This window comes from Oncorhynchus mykiss, chromosome 14 (genome assembly GCF_057628025.1).
Source record: "Oncorhynchus mykiss isolate SJ-2025 chromosome 14, ASM5762802v1, whole genome shotgun sequence".
Classification (NCBI taxonomy): Eukaryota; Metazoa; Chordata; class Actinopteri; order Salmoniformes; family Salmonidae; genus Oncorhynchus; species Oncorhynchus mykiss.
The window spans coordinates 6,946,022-6,964,369 of NC_143035.1; the positions used below are offsets into that span (position 1 = coordinate 6,946,022).

General features: G+C 45.4%; 1 protein-coding gene across 7 annotated transcripts; it reads left to right on the plus strand.

Moving 5' to 3' along the window:
• Window positions 1–1,563: 1,563 nt before the first annotated feature.
• Window positions 1,564–17,737, plus strand: rnf20 (ring finger protein 20, E3 ubiquitin protein ligase). 7 transcript variants are annotated; one of them, XM_036942752.2, is made up of 22 exons: window positions 1,564–1,668; window positions 2,382–2,568; window positions 2,724–2,792; window positions 2,908–3,006; window positions 3,130–3,277; window positions 6,759–6,944; window positions 7,328–7,443; window positions 7,568–7,714; window positions 7,915–7,989; window positions 8,145–8,390; window positions 8,929–9,108; window positions 9,257–9,392; window positions 9,526–9,647; window positions 9,800–9,956; window positions 10,043–10,307; window positions 10,413–10,530; window positions 12,378–12,527; window positions 12,871–13,083; window positions 13,272–13,397; window positions 13,562–13,702; window positions 13,873–13,977; window positions 16,538–17,737. In XM_036942752.2, the coding sequence occupies exons 2-22, from the start codon at window positions 2,392–2,394 to the stop codon at window positions 16,712–16,714; spliced, it is 3,153 nt and encodes a 1,050-aa protein (XP_036798647.2). In that variant the 5' UTR covers window positions 1,564–1,668; window positions 2,382–2,391; the 3' UTR covers window positions 16,715–17,737. The 7 variants fall into 7 exon arrangements, with proteins under 7 accessions (XP_036798647.2, XP_036798648.2, XP_036798649.2 ...); XM_036942753.2 differs by having other exon boundaries at window positions 12,874–13,083; XM_036942754.2 differs by having other exon boundaries at window positions 1,566–1,668; window positions 8,145–8,264.
• Window positions 17,738–18,348: the final 611 nt, after the last annotated feature.

The following is an 18,348-nucleotide window of genomic DNA, read 5'->3' on the forward strand; positions in this document are numbered from 1 at the left end:
GCAACTAGGCACTAAAGTAATACTGCAAAAAAAAATGTGGCAAAGCAATTTACTTTTTGTCCTGAATACAAACTGTTATGTTTGGGACAAATCCAATCCAATACATTATTGAGTACCACTCTACATATTTTCAAGCATAGGGGTGGTTGCATCGTGTTATGGGTATGCTTGTAATCGTTAAGGACTGGAGTGTTTTTCAGGATAAAAAAGAAACGTAATGGAGCTAAGCACAGGCAAAATTCCAGAAAAAACCTGGTTGTCTGCTTTCCACCAGACACCACCAGACATTAATTCACCTTTCAGCAAGACCATAACCTAAAACACAATGCCAAATCTACACTGAGGTTGCTTACCAAGAAAACAGTGAAGGTTCCTGAGTGGCCGAGTTTCAGGTTTGACTTAAATCTGATTGACAATCTATGGCAAGACCTGAAAATGGTTGAATAGCAATGATCAACAACCAATTTCACAAGAGCTTGAAGAATAAAAAACATGTAATGGGCAAATATTGTACAATCCAGAAAGAGACTTACCCAGAAAGACTCACAGCTGTAATCGCTGCCAAAAGTGATTCTAACATGTATTGACCCAGGGTTGTGAATACTTATCGAAATGAGATATTTCTGTATTTCATTATCAATCAATTTGACATTTCTAAAAACATGTTTTCACTTTGCCATTATGGGGTATTGTGTGGGGTATGGGGTCTTTTGAATTCATGCTATAACACAACAAAATGGAGTATGAATACTTTCTGAAGGCACTGTAAATCCCTGTTCCACTACAGATACCATTCATGAAAGAAATGCTCAGATTGATTGAGATAACAGGACAAAACAACAACGTGGTGTGAGAATGACATTGGGAAGGGGTGCTCTGCTACACAGCAGGGGTTGTGTGAATGACTGCATCAGACAAACGTATTTGAACTCTGGGTATGAGGTAGGCAGGGTGGGACGCTAACGCACAACCTCTTGCAAATCAAGCTTACACATGATGGACCATGAACCCCTGAACAATGGTCTTACAAACACTCGCGGTCAGAGTACATTCCCATCAGACTCTCATTCACTTGCGAGAGGTGTGTGCGTGTGTTAGAATGAGAGAGCCACCTCTCCATCCCCATAAAACCAAGACTGTCTTCAGCTGCCCTCACTGACCTGGTCACATTCCAGGTAGCAATATGATCTCTCTCTAGTTCTCCAGTTGCAGTCTGGGGTCTAGTCTAGTCTACACTACACTATATCTATTGCAGCTTAGCCGCTCTGTCACTGCTCATCCATATATTTTATTTTAATTTTTTCTCATCCCATTCCTTTACTAGATTGTGTGTATTAGGTTTTGCTGTGGGAATTTGTTAGATATTACCTGTTAGATACTGCTGGACTGTCGGATCTGGAAGCATAAGCATTTCGCTACACTCGCAATAACATCTGCTAAGCATGTGTATGCGACCAATAAAATGTGATTTGATTTGATTAGTCTGCATGATTAGCATTTAATTGATCCCACCACGTGGTGGCGTCCTTTGAAATTATGAGAGGTTCAGCCAAAGATTTTTTTCTGGTTCGGCTTTCAGTGTCAGTGGCTACTTCCGTTTTTGGAAGACAGGCGGAACATCAACATTCACAGACAGAATCAGTAAATAACACTATTTTATCAAAATTGGTAAGGAGTTGAAATCAAACCACTGAATATACATGAAATAACAGATCAAATGTATTGATTGAAAGTGCCCCAGTAAAGTTTCTGCCCAGAAAGGCTATTTTATAGCGTGTGACTATTTGAATTAGCTAGCGTACTAGCTGGCTAACATTAGCTAAACGTTACTGCAATCTAAGTTACAAAGTAATTGTGAATTAGCCAATTATCTAGCTAAACGGGTTAATTGAACATGGCCAAATAGCCGCTATGGCTTTGGCATGAATTAAAACAAATGTCTGTTCTTTTGAAATTATATAGCTAGCTAATGTACAGTTAATAACGGCGTTATGTAGCTATGTGGGGTTTCCGAAACGAATATTTGAAGGTAGACTCCGCGATATGACGTTGGTGCAAATAGTAAGCAGCATAGCGTATAAATGTCCATAATAACTAAGAGCGTTGAAGCCAATGATGTATATAAACCCATCGCCTACAAGTGTGATCGGGGATTTCTATTGGAGAAGCAGTTTTAGCCTATCTTCATAGCGGACTGCCTTTGCTACCACGCTCTTAACAACTTCAAGCGAACCCATGCGCAGATACCGTGCGTGACTATTAGAACGTCCTGCATCTCCTCGTTGCAATATCTGCGGTGCTGCTCGTGGCAACTTCATTTCGCTGATTCAAGCCAGGATGTTAATGTACTAATATATAATCTCTCCCTTTATCTACTGCAGTGGTGTGAGGATGTCGGGACAGAAGCGTATGTGTGACTCCAACATCCCCTCTTCATCCTCCAGTGCGCCCCCCGAGAAACGGAGGGAGCGAGAGGGAGGAGAGGATGGGGGTCCAGGGGTCAGCGCTACTGCAGGAGGGAGCACTGCTGTGGAAACAGTCATCAAACTCGGGGGGGTTTCCAACTTGGTGAGAGAGCTGAAAAGTGCCTAGCCTGTATTTCTCCTACTGTGTCTGTTTGTCAGTATGTCTGTCTTTACATCTGATAGTTGTTATGACTCATCAGCCGTGTCATTGATCGTGTTGTTTCCATCATTTGATTGGTCTCTTTCTCTTGTGCTCAGGAAGAACAGGATGTCAAAGCTCTCCAGGTGAAGAACAGGAAGTTGGGAGAATCCCTCGATCAGAGACAGGTATATATAGTCGGTCTGTCTCACTCACTCACTCACTCTCTCACACATACAAACACAATCCCTCTTTTCATCCCATACATCTATAATACTCAACAAGCGGATTGATGCTTTGCAGGTGATTGAGGATGAGCTGAGAGAGAGAATTGAGAGACTGGAGACTCGTCAAGCTACTGATGACGCAAGCCTACTGATCCTGAACAGATACTGGAATCAGGTAACTAGTCAAATAATGAGCAATATGCAATTAAAACATTGCACATGGGTCAACATTTTTAAGTAAAACTATTATCTGTGTTCTTAATACCATCTACTTCCCTCTCTCTCCCCTTTCTCTTAGTTTGATGACAATGTGTGCCTGATTGGAAGGCGCTACGATGAGTCAGGGAGCGAGTCTGTGGAAACCCCGGCTGGAGATGGGCGGAGCCTCAAGCCTGACACCCCAGAACCCGACGGCGACTCCAACCAGGAGAGAGCCAAAGACCGAGGTACAGCGGGAGAGAGAAAGATATGTAGAGATGTAGAAAGGAGGGATGGAGAGAGGAGAACACTAAGAGGAGAGGACATGAGTTTGGTCAGGAGCAAGAGACCGAGGAAGAGGGTACTCTGATGAGTTTGTGACAGGGTACCTAACACAAGAGGTAGAGCAGAAGAGTACAATGTACAGAGATTTATTAAATTAAGCCCTTTTGGTTCAGAGTAGAGAGCTGTTATCTGTTGTATGCCTATTACAGGGATGCAAACTCATTACTTTTCGGTGAATATCGCCGTGTTGATTTCAAAATAAGTAATCCACGTGAATCGTGTAGATCTGAAGAAAAACGTAAAACATTTTTGGTGGGGGGGGGGGGTATATTTCTCATGTTGAAAATTATTGACTGAGCACAGAATGCCACCCTACTTGTTCTACAATGAGAATACCAGAATGAGTGCTTCATCCAATATCACGTGTGACAGCTGATATCAGCCAGCCACTTCCCTAACCAGTCATTAGCATTAGCCCTACATTAGCCTACTCAGCTGCTTCTCTCAACCAGTCATTAGCATTAGCCCTACATTAGCCTACTCAGCTGCTTCTCTCAACCAGTCATTAGCATTAGCCCTACATTAGCCTACTCAGCTGCTTCTCTCAACCAGTCATTAGCATTAGCCCTACATTAGCCTACTCAGCTGCTTCTCTCAACCAGTTTTAAAATGTAATTCAGCTGTGATGTCCATCTACGGTGTGTAGATAGTGATGAGGCTTCTGTTGTTACATTTGTTTAGTTATTGGAGAGTCTCGCAGCGCAAGCAAAGTGGATGCATTGTATCTTTTAACTTTGCCTGTAAGAACAAGAGCCAGTCTGACTAGGCTTCACTTTCACACAGCCTCTGAGTGCTACTACCATAGAGGAGAAACAGAGCACAGTGACAGTCATGCTTGTGCCTTTACATTGCTGAAAACCGCATGTCTCTAGCCCAAACCACTCAAAGGTTATGCACGGTATTACCGGAGCTATATCTTCTCCCCTTTCTACCAGCATTGGCGTACATTTGATATAATTCCAGAAACCATGTAACTGTCCCCATTTTGTCACTGATCCAAAAAATTAAGGCCGGCACTGTTTATCTGAATTAGAAATCTCTTTCTCTGGTTTTCTTTCAATTCTGCTTGGTACATAACTTTTGTCTGAGAGTGGGAGAAAGAGAGAGAGAGAGTGTGTGTGTGTGTGTGTGTGTGTGTGTGTGTGTGTGTGTGTGTGTGTGTGTGTGAGAAACTGAGTGAGTGAGAAACTGAGTGAGCGAGAAACTGAGTGAGCGAGGGATGTAGAGGGGGAGGAAGGGGAGAGAGAGTGTGTAGGCTATATGTGTAAAGTTGTCTGAAGAGTATGCTAAAGATGGTTTCATAGTGTGTTTTCCCCCTTACTACCACAAGGAAAATGCAGATCATTATGCATTTCTATTCCTTAATACATTCCTCCTGCTAAATCACAGGTAGGCCTTTGGATATGAGAAAATCTGCAATTTTTTGCAGTAGCCTTTTCTATTGAGCAGTAAGCAGTGTGAAGTTAAATTCAATGGTTTGTATTGGGTAGTGGTGTGAATATCAGGGACAGGTTTTTGTGCAGAACGTATTGAAAACGCTATATTGATACTTGACCTGGTATCACATCGTTAGTAAAATGTTGGTATCGTGACAACCCCACTCTGAAAATAAGCACATTTTCTTGCAATTGACTTGTGTTTGCGCCCTCGACAGTTTGCATCCCTGCTGTTAAAAGCACCTATTTGTCCCACTATTCACATAGGCTCACATAGGCTCATCCTTTGAGTTCAGTAGCCTACCTCTCCTCTCTTTTGTTGAGCATGCGAGATCATGTATTTAATATGTATTTTAATATGTATCATGTATAGCTAATATGTATTTTCTCAATTAAATGGCCTGTAGGCTATATGCATGGGCGGCAAAGCACGGTGCAGTTGTCTTTCCATGGACATTAACTTCCTAAATATGATAGGCTATTATACAGGACTACACAAGACTAACATTTTAGTGGCAGTAACTTTTTCAGTTGGTCGCACCAGCTCATAATTTGGTGGCACCGAGAAAGAAAGAAAAAAAATGTTTTAGCAGTGTCACACAATACAATAAAAATGAGTCATCTTATAAAGTAGTTTACAATCTTTTATTAAAGGGATACTTCTCATGCTAGCAGATGCCCATGGACATCTAGTCATTGCGCTAACGCTAGTTAGCATTGGTATGCAGAACTACCTCTAACTTCCTCCATAGTGGACACAGACATAAAAATGGTATCCACAAGTTAGTTTGACTATGGGGAAGTAGATAAAGGGCCTCGTTGCCAAAATCCCGAATTTTTCCTTTCAGAAGTGTAATAGACTGCTGAGATGGTATTCAATAATGAAGTTGTTACATCTAACATGTCCAAGCAGGAATGCATGATTCGAAATATTTTGATATGCAACCTAATCCAGTGATTGGGTTGACAATTAGGCTATTTTTATATTAACCGTACCAGTCAAAAGTTTGGACATACATACTCATTGAAGGGTTTTTCTTTATTGTTACTGAATTAAACATTGTAGAATAATAGCGAAGACATCAAAACTATGAGATAACATGTAGTATCAGATATCTTCATTGTAAAACAGTGTGCTTTGAACTCAATAACAATCCTTGCAAAATAAATATCATACCTGCATTTTGAAATGATATACAATCACAAGGGAGGAGAGAGAGTGTGAGAGGCTTGCTCATTACAGCAGCCGGCCCCAGCAAAACAGGTAGGCACAGCGGCAGGGCGGACACTTTTATTTCAGGAATCATGAGGATAATGCACTTTACTGATTTAACGTGTTCATGTTTTTATCTGCCCCAAAAAATAGGTTGTTTTGATTGAGGCGACCAGGTAGAATGTGCAGCTCGCAGCAGTACGGGAAAATCAAACATTTAACTCACACAGCCAAGTTAAAGGGACGCAAAATGTGACTAAATGGTCAGTCTGGAGCCCTGCTATAATTTAGGCTCTGACATTGACTAGGAATAAATATTAATAACACATTTATTTTACTCTGCCTGCAAATCGTCCCAACCCTGAAAGTTATCCCAAACATATCTCAAGTCAAGTGAAAGTGTCCGCTATGCTATTCTATTTTGCCTCAACTCTGCTCTTTCAAACTACGTCTAGCCTATTGGCTGATATAGCCCAATAATACCCATAGTCTAATATAATGGGCCACGTGAGAATCGCTGGTCTTTAAACCCGATTTCTTAGGCAATATTATTTACATTTTGGGTGGATCTTGCCTGAGCTGCGTCACTTACACCTAAAAACAACATTGTGGGACTGCGGTCGGGTTCAGGACCAGTTCTTGCAGAAGCAGGTGGGAGTTGGACAAGAAGTCAGCAGGAGACCTCTTGTTCAGAGTAGTATTAACTCCTGTCTTCACCTTGTGGTTGTCCTCCAGGCCACCAGGGGGAGACGACCACATCTTTCCTGGCGACGCTGGCCAGCAGCAGCAGTGAGGAGATGGAGGCAGAGCTGCAAGAGAGGGTGGAGTCCAGCCAGAAGCAGGCCAACCGCGTGGTGGAGATCTACGACAGCCTGAAGACCACCGTGGAGCAGCTAAAGAAGGACCAGGACTCTGGAGCAGGTGACAGGGGAGAGAGGAGCTGGGGGGAAAGGGAGGCATGGAGGGGGGAGAGGGTTGAAGACTGATGTGCGGTAGGGGTTAGAGGAGTGAGGGAATGAGATGTGAATGAGTGTAAGCAGTGAGGATTGTGGGTAGGTGTGGAGGGTAGGGTTTTCGGGATGGTGAGAGCAACAAGGATGTTGAGTGTCTTGTCGTTTTGGGCAGAATGTAGTATTCTCAGTGAGTGAGTTCCTTGAGGGAGTGAGTGAGTTCCTTGAGGGAGTGAGTGAGTTCCTTGTTGTGTGGGTGAAGGAATTCCTTGAGTGAGTGAATGAGTTCCTTGAGGCAGTTCCTTGTTGTCAGGAGTAGTAGTAATGTCATGACATCGAGTCTTGCACTTCCAGAGGGCTCCGTGTGGCAGGTCGCTGCCCAGCTCAACACCCTCCTGTCCAGTGAGAATGACCGGCTGCGTCAGCTGACTGAGGACCTTCAGCAGAAGCACAGTCACATGACTAGCGAGGTGATTTGATGTCTTGCATCCTGGCACGTCTGTTTTATTTATCTCCCGCTACACTATGTACATTACTAATGGATCACCACCGCGATCATATTAACAGTGATTCTGTGTCCCTGTCCATCTGTAGTCTCGTTCTCTGGGCAGGGCAGTGGCGAGGGCAGACACGCGGGTCAGTGAGCTGCAGGGCCTCATCGAGGAGCTCCAGTGGGACATGGAGAAGATCCGACGCAGAGAGAACCGCCTCAACACACACCTGGGAGAAATCCTGGAGAGGGTAAGACTGCGGCTGTATGTTTTTGTGAGTCCACGTCAGACTGAGTCTCTCTCTCTTTGCAGTAATGTGTGTTTGACATCTACGGTGGTCTACCATTTTGTAATGAAGTATTTCTGTGTCATTGTGTTCATATACCACAGAACTATATTTATGGGAATGTAAAAGTGTTTATTCCATGGCCACTGTGTAATTCCTCCCAGGTAAACAGTAAAGGCTACAAGGTGTGTGGGGAGGCCAGCAGTGTGTGTGGAACCATTACCATCAACAAGAGAAAGGTACAAAAATATCCTCTTTGTTCTGCTATTTGCACTTGTCAGAAACTGCACGGACCTGGAGTTATAACTCTTTCATTCTCCTTCCCTCTTCCTCTCCTTTCCCCTTTCTCTGCCCCCTCCCTCGTCACCCCTCTCTTCTCCTCTCTCCCTGTCAGTTTGAGGAGATGAATAGTGAGTTGGAGGAGAACAGGGAGCTGGCGGAGAACCGTCTGAGTGAGCTGCAGCGGCGGCAGCAGGACCTGCAGACGTTTAACCAGGAGAACAACAACATGAAGGTGAGCCTGCAGAGCCTGACCCTGGGCCTGGGCCGCCAGAATCCTATGGCTCTCTCCCCCAACCCAGCCATTGGATTAGCTGAGGTCCCACGTCCTTATTCAGCCATCCAAACCAGTCAAATGAAGGTAAATAGATAGATGGAGGTTTTTACTGCTTTCTCTGTTACTTTACTCACTACCAATCTGTGTCTCCTCTCTCTCACCTCTCTCCCTCTCTTTTATGTCTCTCACTTCTATCCCTCTCTTTGATCTGTCTCTTTCTCACCTCTCTCCCTCTCTTTGATCTGTCTCTCTCACTTCTCTCCCTCTCTTTGATCTCTCTCTCACTTCTATCCCTCTCTTTAATCTGTCTCTCTCACTTCTATCCCTCTCTTTGATCTGTCTCTTTCTCACCTCTCTCCCTCTCTTTGATCTGTCTCTCTCACTTCTCTCCCTCTCTTTGATCTGTCTCTCACTTCTATCCCTCTCTTTGATCTGTCTCTCTCACTTCTCTCCCTCTCTTTGATCTGTCTCTCTCACTTCTCTCACTCTTTTCAATCCCTCTCTCACTTCTATCCCTCTCTCATGCTGTCTGTATCTCTTCACCTCTCTCTCACTCCATTTCATTTTTCTCTTGTCTCCCTTTCTCTCTCCTTCTTTCTCTTTCTCTGCCTCTCTCTGTCAGGTGGAGTTGTTGAGTCGTGCTGAGGGGGTGGTCAGGGAGAGCTCAGAGTACCGCTGTCTCCAGTCCCAGTTCTCTGTCCTCTACAACGAGTCTGTGGGCCTCAAGTCTCAGCTGGACGAGACGCGCACACGCCTCAACACCACCAGGACGGCACGCCTCCGACAGCTAGAACACATGGAGGTGTGTTTGTGTGCTTGCATTAGTGCCTGTAAGCGCGCGTGTCTCGACTTTTAACGTCTTTTTAATCGAGAGGGATGTGTGTGAATTTAGCCTCTTTATTCAACAACGATGAGGCTGTGTGTGTAACCGCCTCTCGTCTGTGTTACAGAATGATGAGGTGTCTCTCCAGAGGAAGGTGCGTACTGAGGTGTTCCAGCTAGAGGACACTCTGGCCCAGGTCAGGAAGGAGTATGAGATGCTCCGGATCGAATTTGAACAGACCCTCGCTGCCAACGAACAAGCAGGTCAGCGTCTTCACCACAAATGAAAATACATTTGGCCTCACGCTCACCGGCCAGTGTTTAGGCACAGTTTTGAGATACTCCTCGAAAACGTAATCACTTTTTTATTTTGTCTCTCTCTCTATCCCTCTCTCAGGTCCTATCAACAGGGAGATGCGTCACCTGATCAGCACCCTGCAGACACACAACCAGCATATGAAGGGAGAGGTTGTGAAATACAAACTGACACTCAGAGAGGCACAGACTGACCTCAGCCAGGTAAGGGAAGGGGGAGAGAGCGAGAGAAAGAGGGCAAGAGGGAGATGGAGAGCGCGAGAGTGTAAGAGGCAGGGAGGGAGGGAGGGAAGAAGAGAGACTGTAAGGGAGTGAAGACCATAAAGATTCATCTGTGCGATTCCCTCCTCTCATAGGCTCGTACTACGAAGGGCAGTGCTATCCTTCAATCACAATCCAGTACGGAGCTGGACCTGAAGGAAGAGACCACCTCCCCCCTGGTGCCCGCTGCCTCTGCTGATGTCACCATCAAGATGGAGTCTGACAATGGTTCAGCCACACCCACCAGCACTAGTACGTGTTATTAAGTGTTAATCATTCATTACCTCTTTATTAACTCCTTATTAACTGATATTCATCATCTCTCTCTCTCTCTGTAGGTACCTCAGTGAAGACGGAGCCTGGGACAGAAACAGAGGGAGAAATCAAAGAGGAGGAGAAAGAAAAAGAGGTGAAGAAAGAGAAGGAAAAGGAACGAGAGAGGGAGAGAGAGAGGCCAACCCGTGGAGGGGGTGGGACCGAGGAGAAGGAGAAGGCTGGGACCAGCAACCAATTGGAAGAGGTTGTTCCGGAGCGCACGTTTGTGATTGGAGGACCGAAGAGGAAGGAGGTGGAGCAACTGAAAATTGTCCGGGCGGAGCTAAAGTAAGTTTGATTGTGGTGACAGTCATGATTGGTGATTGATAATTGGGGTGATGATGATAATGAGGAGGACAGTAGTAGTGGCTGACGAAGGCTATGTCCCTGTAGGAAAGCCCAGGAGTCTCAGAGGGAGATGAAGCTACTGCTGGATATGTACCGCTCCGCGCCCAAAGAGCAGAGGGACAAAGTCCAGCTCATGGCCGCTGAGAAGAAGGCTAAGTCAGAGGTACACACTTGGCTGATGCTACTGACGCTACTTCGCCAGCAAGCATTGTGTGCTGTTTATGGGTTTAATTGATTGGTTAGTTGTATGATAGTGATGATGGTAATACTCTGTGTATTGGATGGTTAGTATTGAGTGGAAGTAATTGATTGATGGTATAACAGTGATGTAACCACTATGTGCTCTGCATATTGAGCTACTATTGAGTGATAATAACCCAGTGAGCACAAGATGTTGGAAAGCCATATTTCACTGTCTTTTCAACCAAAAAGACGTATTTTCAACATACACTGCTCGAAGAAATAAAGGGAACACTAAAATAACACATCCTAGATCTGAATGAATGAAATATTCAGATATTCAGATATTCCAAATATATATATATACCAAATATTATTTTTTCTTTACATAGTTTAATGTGCTGACAACAAAATCACACAAAAATTATCAATGGAAATCAAATTTATCAACCCATGGAGGTCTGGATTTAGAGTCACACACAAAATTAAAGTGGAAAACCACACCACAGGCTGATCCAACTTTGATGTAATTTCCTTAAAACAAGTCAAAATGAGGCTCAGTAGTGTGTGTGGCCTCCACGTGCCTGTATGACCTCCCTACAACGCCTGGGCATGCTCCGGATGAGGTGGCGGATGGTCTCCTGAGGGATCTCCTCCCAGACCTGGACTAAAGCATCCGCCAACTCCTGGACAGTCTGTTGTGCAACAGTCTGTTGGTGGATGGAGCGAGACATGATGTCCCAGATGTGCTCAATTGGATTCAGGTCTGGGGAACGGGCGGGCCAGTCCATAGCATCAATGCCTTCCTCTTGCAGGAACTGCTGACACACTCCAGCCACATGAGGTCTAGCATTGTCTTGCATTAGGAGGAACCCAGGGCCAACCGCACCAGCATATGGTCTCACAGGGGGTCTGAGGATCTCATCTTGGTACCTAATGGCAGTCAGGCTACCTCTGGCGAGCACATGGAGGGCTGTGCGGCCCCCCAAAGAAATGCCACCCCACACCATGACTGACCCATCGCCAAACTGGCCATGCTGGAGGATGTTGCAGGCAGCAGAACGTTCTCCACGGCGTCTCCAGACTCTGTCACGTGCTCAGTGTGAACCTGCTTTCATCTGTGAAGAGCACAGGGCGCCAGTGGCGAATTTGCCAATCTTGGTGTTCTCTGGCAAATGCCAAACGTCCTGCACGGTGTTGGGCTGTAAGCACAACCCCCACCTGTGGACGTCGGGCCCTCATGCCACCCTCATGGAGTCTGTTTCTGACCGTTTGAGCAGACACATGCACATTTGTGGCCTGTTGGAGGTCATTTTGCAGGGCTCTGGCAGTGCTCCTCCTGCTCCTCCTTGCACAAAGGCGGAGGTAGCGGTCCTGCACAGCAAACCTTCTTGCCACAGCTCGCATTGATGTTCCATCCTGGATGAGCTGCACTACCTGAGCTACTTGTGTGGGTTGTAGACTCCGTCTCATGCTACCACTAGAGTGAAAGCACCGCCAGCATTCAAAAGTGACCAAAACATCAGCCAGGAAGCATTGGAACTGAGAAGTGATCTGTGGTTTTCACCTGCAGAACCACTCCTTTATTGGGGGGGTCTTGCTAATTGCCTATAATTTCCACCTGTTGTCTATTCCATTTGCACAACAGCATGTGAAATGTATTGTCAATCAGTGTTGCTTCCTAAGTGGACAGTTTGATTTCACAGAAGTGTGATTGACTTGGAGTTACATTGTGTTGTTTAAGTGTTCCCTTTATTTTTTTGAGCAGTGTATTTTGCTCATAGGGAAGCGATTTATTGACGGCGATAACGGCTTTGTATTCACTGTCAGGCAGAGGAGCTGAAGCAGCGTCTAAGGGATCTGGAGGAGAGGGAGAGGAGGGAGGGGAAGAAGATGGCTGATGAGGAGGCACTCCGGAAGATCTGCTCTGTCGAGGAACAAATCAACATCCTCAACAAGAAGCTCTCCCTGGCCAAGCAGGTGTGTGTCTGGGTTGTATGTGTGTGCGGGTTGTGTGTATGTGTGTGTGCATGTCTTTGTGTGCATTTGAGCATCATACTTTTGACTAATTTCTCTCACCGTCATTTCACCCCCTCTTTGCTCCTCCCTCCTTCCATCGATTCATTCTTCAACCTACTTTTCTGTCAACCTACTTCACTCCCTCTTTACCACCCCTCCATCGCTCTTCTTCTCCACCCCTCCACTACCCTCTCCATACCTCCCTATATCCTTCCACCCCTCTGCTACCCTCCCCTCGCTCTTCCTACCCTCTCTCTCTCTCCTTCCCCTCTCCCTCCCCCCTGTCTCTCCCCCTTCTCCCCAGGAGGAGGATGCGTTGCTGAGTGAGATGGACGTGACGGGCCAGGCCTTTGAGGACATGCAGGAGCAGAACATCCGGCTGATGCAGCAGCTCAGGGAGAAGGACGACGCCAACTTCAAGCTGATGTCGGAACGCATCAAGTCCAACCAGATCCACAAGCTGCTCAAGGAAGAGAAGGAGGAGCTCGCCGACCAGCTGCTCACGCTCAAAACGCAGGTGAGAGCAGGTGATTGGAACAGTGCAGGAAAGGGATTTGAACGTCTAAATGGCAGGTGCACAGTTCAGGCTTACTTTTGTGTTAGGGAAAGACAGTAGCTTGACACTAGCAAACAATGGAGCCTATGTCTGGCCATCTCTCATTATTTCTCTATCGCTCTCTCTCTCCATCTCTCTGTCTTCCTCAGGTGGATGCCCAGCTGCAGGTGGTGAGGAAGCTGGAGGAGAAGGAGCGCCTCCTCCAGGGCACCATCGGTACTGCAGAGAGAGAGCTGGCTCTGAGGACACAAGCTCTGGACATGAACAAACGCAAGGTAGCAAAAACACACCTGTGGAAAATGACACGAGCACACACACACACCATGGACACACACACAACAAGTATAGATAAGTACTTAACACAAAGAACACAAACTTCCTTGGAAAAATGGCAACGTGCATTGTATCTGCTTTCTGCACCCCCCCCCTCCCCCTCCAGACCCAGGAGTCAACGGTGCTGTCGGAGGAGGTGCGTAGTCAGCTGGACCAGGTGCAGCAGAGACTGGGCACCGTCAGGGAGGAGGTCATTGAGAACAGCATCTCCAAAGAGAAGCAGTCCTTCAATGCACGCCGCGCACAGGTCAGGCCACAAACACATGCCACATTTTGGTAACTGTCCATGTGCATGTGTAACCACGCACACACACACACAGACAATTCAAATCCACTTGAACAAAATAACAATTCAGTTTATTTACTGATTGGAGCACCCTGCTGAACTATTTTCTTCTTTCCCCTGCTGTGTTTTAGGAGGACATCTCCAAACTGCGGAGGAAGATCGAGAAGGCCAAGAAACCCGCAGAGACCGTCCGCAACGGCGATGACATCCTCAATGAGGAAATCAACGATTACAAGGTAGTCTGGATGAACACGCTTTTTACACCAGGTGTAATACAGGTCTTTAAAAGTGCCACTATAAAGTTAAACTGGGCGTACACTACACGGTTTTAGCCTGATCTACATGTCCCGATCAGCTCTCAACGCTTTTTTCCAAATATGGAAGCAAATCGAAGCAAACCCGAAGTAAAACATAACACTACAGCCCGTAAAGTGAAACTCATACCCGATTTGCAGTTGATGCCTGCCACACTTTCTCGAAAATGTAAAAAAATATTTGGTATCTGCCATTATCGCCAAGTGTGAGGAGTGCTCAAAGCAGGCATGTCCCAAGGTCAGCCAAAGAGCTACTCAGAAGTATAAAGTTCCTCTTCACCTACCCCACAAGTTCATCACTCACACACACACATACAGTGCCTTCGGGAAAGTATTCAGACCCCTTGCCTTTTTCCACATTTTGTTACGTTACAGCCTTATTCTAAAATGGATTAAGTAAAACATTTTCCACAGCAATCTACACACAATACCCAATCTCTTCAGCACTCCACCAATCAGGCCTTTATGGTAGAGTGGCCAGATGGAAGCCACTCCTCAGTAAAAGGCACATGACAGCCCGCTTGGAGTTTGCCAAAAGGCACCTAAAAACAGACCTTTAGAAACAAGATTCTCTGGTCTGACCAAGATTGAACTCTTTGGCCTGGATGCCATGCATTACATCTGGAGGAAACCTGACACCATCCCTATGGTGAAGCATGGTGGTGGCAGCATCATGTTGTGGGGATGTTTTTCAGCAGCAGGGACTGGGAGACTAGTCAGGATCGAGGCAAAGATAAACTGAGCAATGTACAGAGAGATCCTTGATGAAAACTGGCTCCAGAGCGCTCAGGACCTCAGACTGGGGCGAAGGTTCACCTTCCAACGGGACACCGATCCTAAGCACACAGCCAAGACAGCTCAGAAGTGGCTTTGGGAAAAGTCTCTGAATGTCCTTGGGTGGCCCAGCCAGAGTCCGGACTTGAACCTGATTGAACATCTCTGGAGAGACCTCAAAATAGTTGTTCAGCGACGCTCCCCATCCAACCTCACCGAGCTTGAGAGGATCTGCAGAGAAGAATGGTATAAACTCCCCAAATACAGGTGTGCCAAGCTTGTAGAATCATACCCAAGAAGACTCGAGGCTGTAATCCCTGCCAAAGGCGCTTCAACGATGTACTGAGTGAAGGGTCTTAATATTTATGTAAATGTAATATTTTAGTGTTTTTAGCTAAATTTGCACACACAAAAAAAATCTGTTTTTCTTTGTAGTTATGCAGTATTGTGTGTAGATTGAGGGGGGGAAACTATTTAATCCATTTTAGAATAAGGCTGTAATGCAACAAAATGTGAGAAAAGTCAAGGATTCTGAATACTTTCCAAAGGCACTGTACACACAAATCAAAATCAAATCAAATTTATTTATATAGCCCTTCGTACATCAGCTGATATCTCAAAGTGCTGTACAGAAACCCAGCCTAAAACCCCAAACAGCAAGCAATGCAGGTGTAGAAGCACGGTGGCTAGGAAAAACTCCCTAGAAAGGCCAAAACCTAGGAAGAAACCTAGAGAGGAACCAGGCACACACACACACACACACACACACACACACACACACACACACACACACACACACACGAGTTAGCTGGTCTGCTGGGCTATGTTACAAGTTGCATTTAAGCCTGTTCTTTTCTCAAGCTCTTTTTGCAAAATCGACAATCCATATTGTCGTCTTCACGTTTTATGGGATGAATCGTCCATGCAGCATCTGCATGCCAACCATTAGATCCCAATCAGTTTCATGGGAATATGCATTTGTAATCTTAATCTTCTTGAATTATGTAGGCTAAGTAACCTAACTACTGTTTAATCGGATTTTAGAGCAGAGGGAGTTAAGAAGCTACACTTCCACTTCTATATATATTTTTTCAAATCAAAGCATATTAAGCCTAGTGGCTGTTGAGCTCTGGCCGCATGTGATGTTTTATTTTTTTACCATTTCATCACAGTCATACAAATTAAATGTCGTAAGTAGCCTAATTACGTGGTGTTTTTGGGTCTAACGTTAGAGCCTAGCATACTAATGAATCATTAAGAGATCTTGCGAGATATTGATTTGGTAAAAAATCGAACCTTTTTATAAATGAGCACCATTCTGAGAAGTGGAGGAGCGTCGCGCACTAGACCCTTGATAACAATGTACATAAAGGAACGCAGCATTTTCCTCCGTTGCCATGATGTTTTCCTTACTACACATGCGTAAACCTGTCCAGCAAATACAGCCAATTCTGTCCCAATTGTCCAACCGTACTGCCGCGGCGGCGCCTTTACAGATTACTAGTTAACTAGGATTTGGCTTGACTGAGTCGTTAAATGTGAGATGTTTTCTGATGTGTAGTGCCCGTAGACCCAGCAAAAAATAATGTGGTGTATTTTAGCCCTAACTCACCTGTTCTCTCTCGCTGCTCTCTTTCTTTCTGGCCTCCATTTCTCTCTTTCCCCCTCTCTTTCTCCCCCCCCCCCCCTCTCTTTCTCCCTCCCCCAGGCTCGTCTGACCTGCCCGTGCTGTAACTCCCGGGTAAAGGACGCCGTCCTGACCAAGTGTTTCCACGTCTTCTGCTTCGAGTGCGTCAAGACACGCTACGACACGCGCCAGAGGAAGTGCCCCAAGTGCAACGCCGCCTTTGGCGCCAACGACTTCCACCGCATCTACATCGAATAGAGAGGGGGGGGGGGGGGCCTAAATGCAGGGAGCGTAGGGGGTAGGATAGTAGTGCCTGGAGGTCAGCAGTGTCCACACAGGCTTTCTCTCCAGCCGAACAAAACTGTCTTTTATCACCCCCGCTACTAGCGTGTGAGATGGAATGAGACTGGACACGTGTGGAAATCTGTGAATATCGGCTGGACATGTAATAAATATGGACACCTTGCGCTCTGATTGGCTAGGTGGAATTTCCGCCATGTTGCTGGGGGGGGGTGGGGGGGGGGGCTGCTTAGGGTTGTTTCTGGACTGGTCCTACATTACATTGTCTTATAGAGATCATGATCATGGTTATATTTGCTGGCTGTGCTCTGCCTGGCTGGCTGGAAGGAAAGCCTTTAGGAGACACTGTGCCTGTGGTTCAGGGTTACAGTACATAGGGCATTGTGTGGGGGAAAAGTGAGGTTTGACTTGAAGCTTTTCCATAGTTGACTGTAGCTATTGGTGTTTATAAAAAAAATTAAAAATACTATCGCCCTCTCCCTTCTTTTTGGATGGACTAGATCATTACAGACCTTTCACTGAATTCTAGTCCTGAAGGGCTGCAGTGATGCACTGAATACCCTAATAACCTTTTTATAATAACTGATATTTTCAGCTTCTCTCTCCTCAGTACTCCTACGTCTCCTGCCCCATGGAACTATACACCAGATAACGTTCTGGGGGCCCCTCTGGCTCTAGTTTTAGACTGGTGTGGTGTCTGTCCGTCGGCATGTCTGCTTACACGCGTGTGTGTGTGTGAGGGAGAAAAACGGACTAACCATTTGCTTAGATGGTTAGAAAATCAACGGTGAGTCCCTTGATCAGCATGCACCCTTGTGTGACCAGTCAATGTTTTCCTTGCATTTGTATGCTTGTATTTTTTATTTGATTTGATTTGAAAGCTGCCTCTTCAGGGACACACTGACGGGCTACAAATACCATGAATTGATGCTAATGTGTAATGTTGCTGCTCCACAAGTTATTAAACTCCCGTCAAAACGAGATACTTGTCTTGCGATTAGTTCTTTATCAGTCTAGTTTGTACATTTTATGAGCTACATAGCCTATTCATTATCATCAAAATCATATTTCTGTTTTAACCTTTAACATGTGTTGAGACCACAAATCTCAAAACCTTTCTTATTATACAGTGCCTTCTGAAAGTAATCACACCCCTTAACCTTTTCCACATTTTGTTGTTACAAAGTGGGATTATAATTTATTTAATTGTCATTTTTGTTGGAACAATCTACACCAAATACTCTGAAATGTCAAAGTGGGAGAAAAATTCAAACTTTTATGAAAGATTTATGAAATATTAAACTAATGTATCTTGATTAGATAAGTATTCACCCCCTGAGACAATACGTTAGAAACACCTTTGGCAGCGATTACAGCTGTTTAAGTCTTGCCATGCATAGTCAAACTCAAAACAGTAACTAGGCCACTCGGGAACATTCAATGTTGTCTTGGTAAGCAACTCCAGTGTAGATTTGGCCTTGTTTTATGTTATTGTCCTGCTGAAAGGTGAATTAATGAGTGTCCCAGTGTCTGTTGGAAAGAAGCCTAAACCAGGTTTTCTTCTAGGATTTTGCTAGTGCTTAGTTGTATTT

Bases quoted from the DNA above. Each gene is read 5' to 3' on its own strand.
- rnf20 (XM_036942752.2), top strand. From the start codon at position 2,392: ATGTCGGGACAGAAGCGTATGTGTGACTCCAACATCCCCTCTTCATCC. The intron at 2,569-2,723 runs GTGAGAGAGCTG...TCTTGTGCTCAG, and splicing joins TCGGGGGGGTTTCCAACTTG to GAAGAACAGGATGTCAAAGC. The intron at 7,444-7,567 runs GTGATTTGATGT...GTCCATCTGTAG, and splicing joins ACAGTCACATGACTAGCGAG to TCTCGTTCTCTGGGCAGGGC.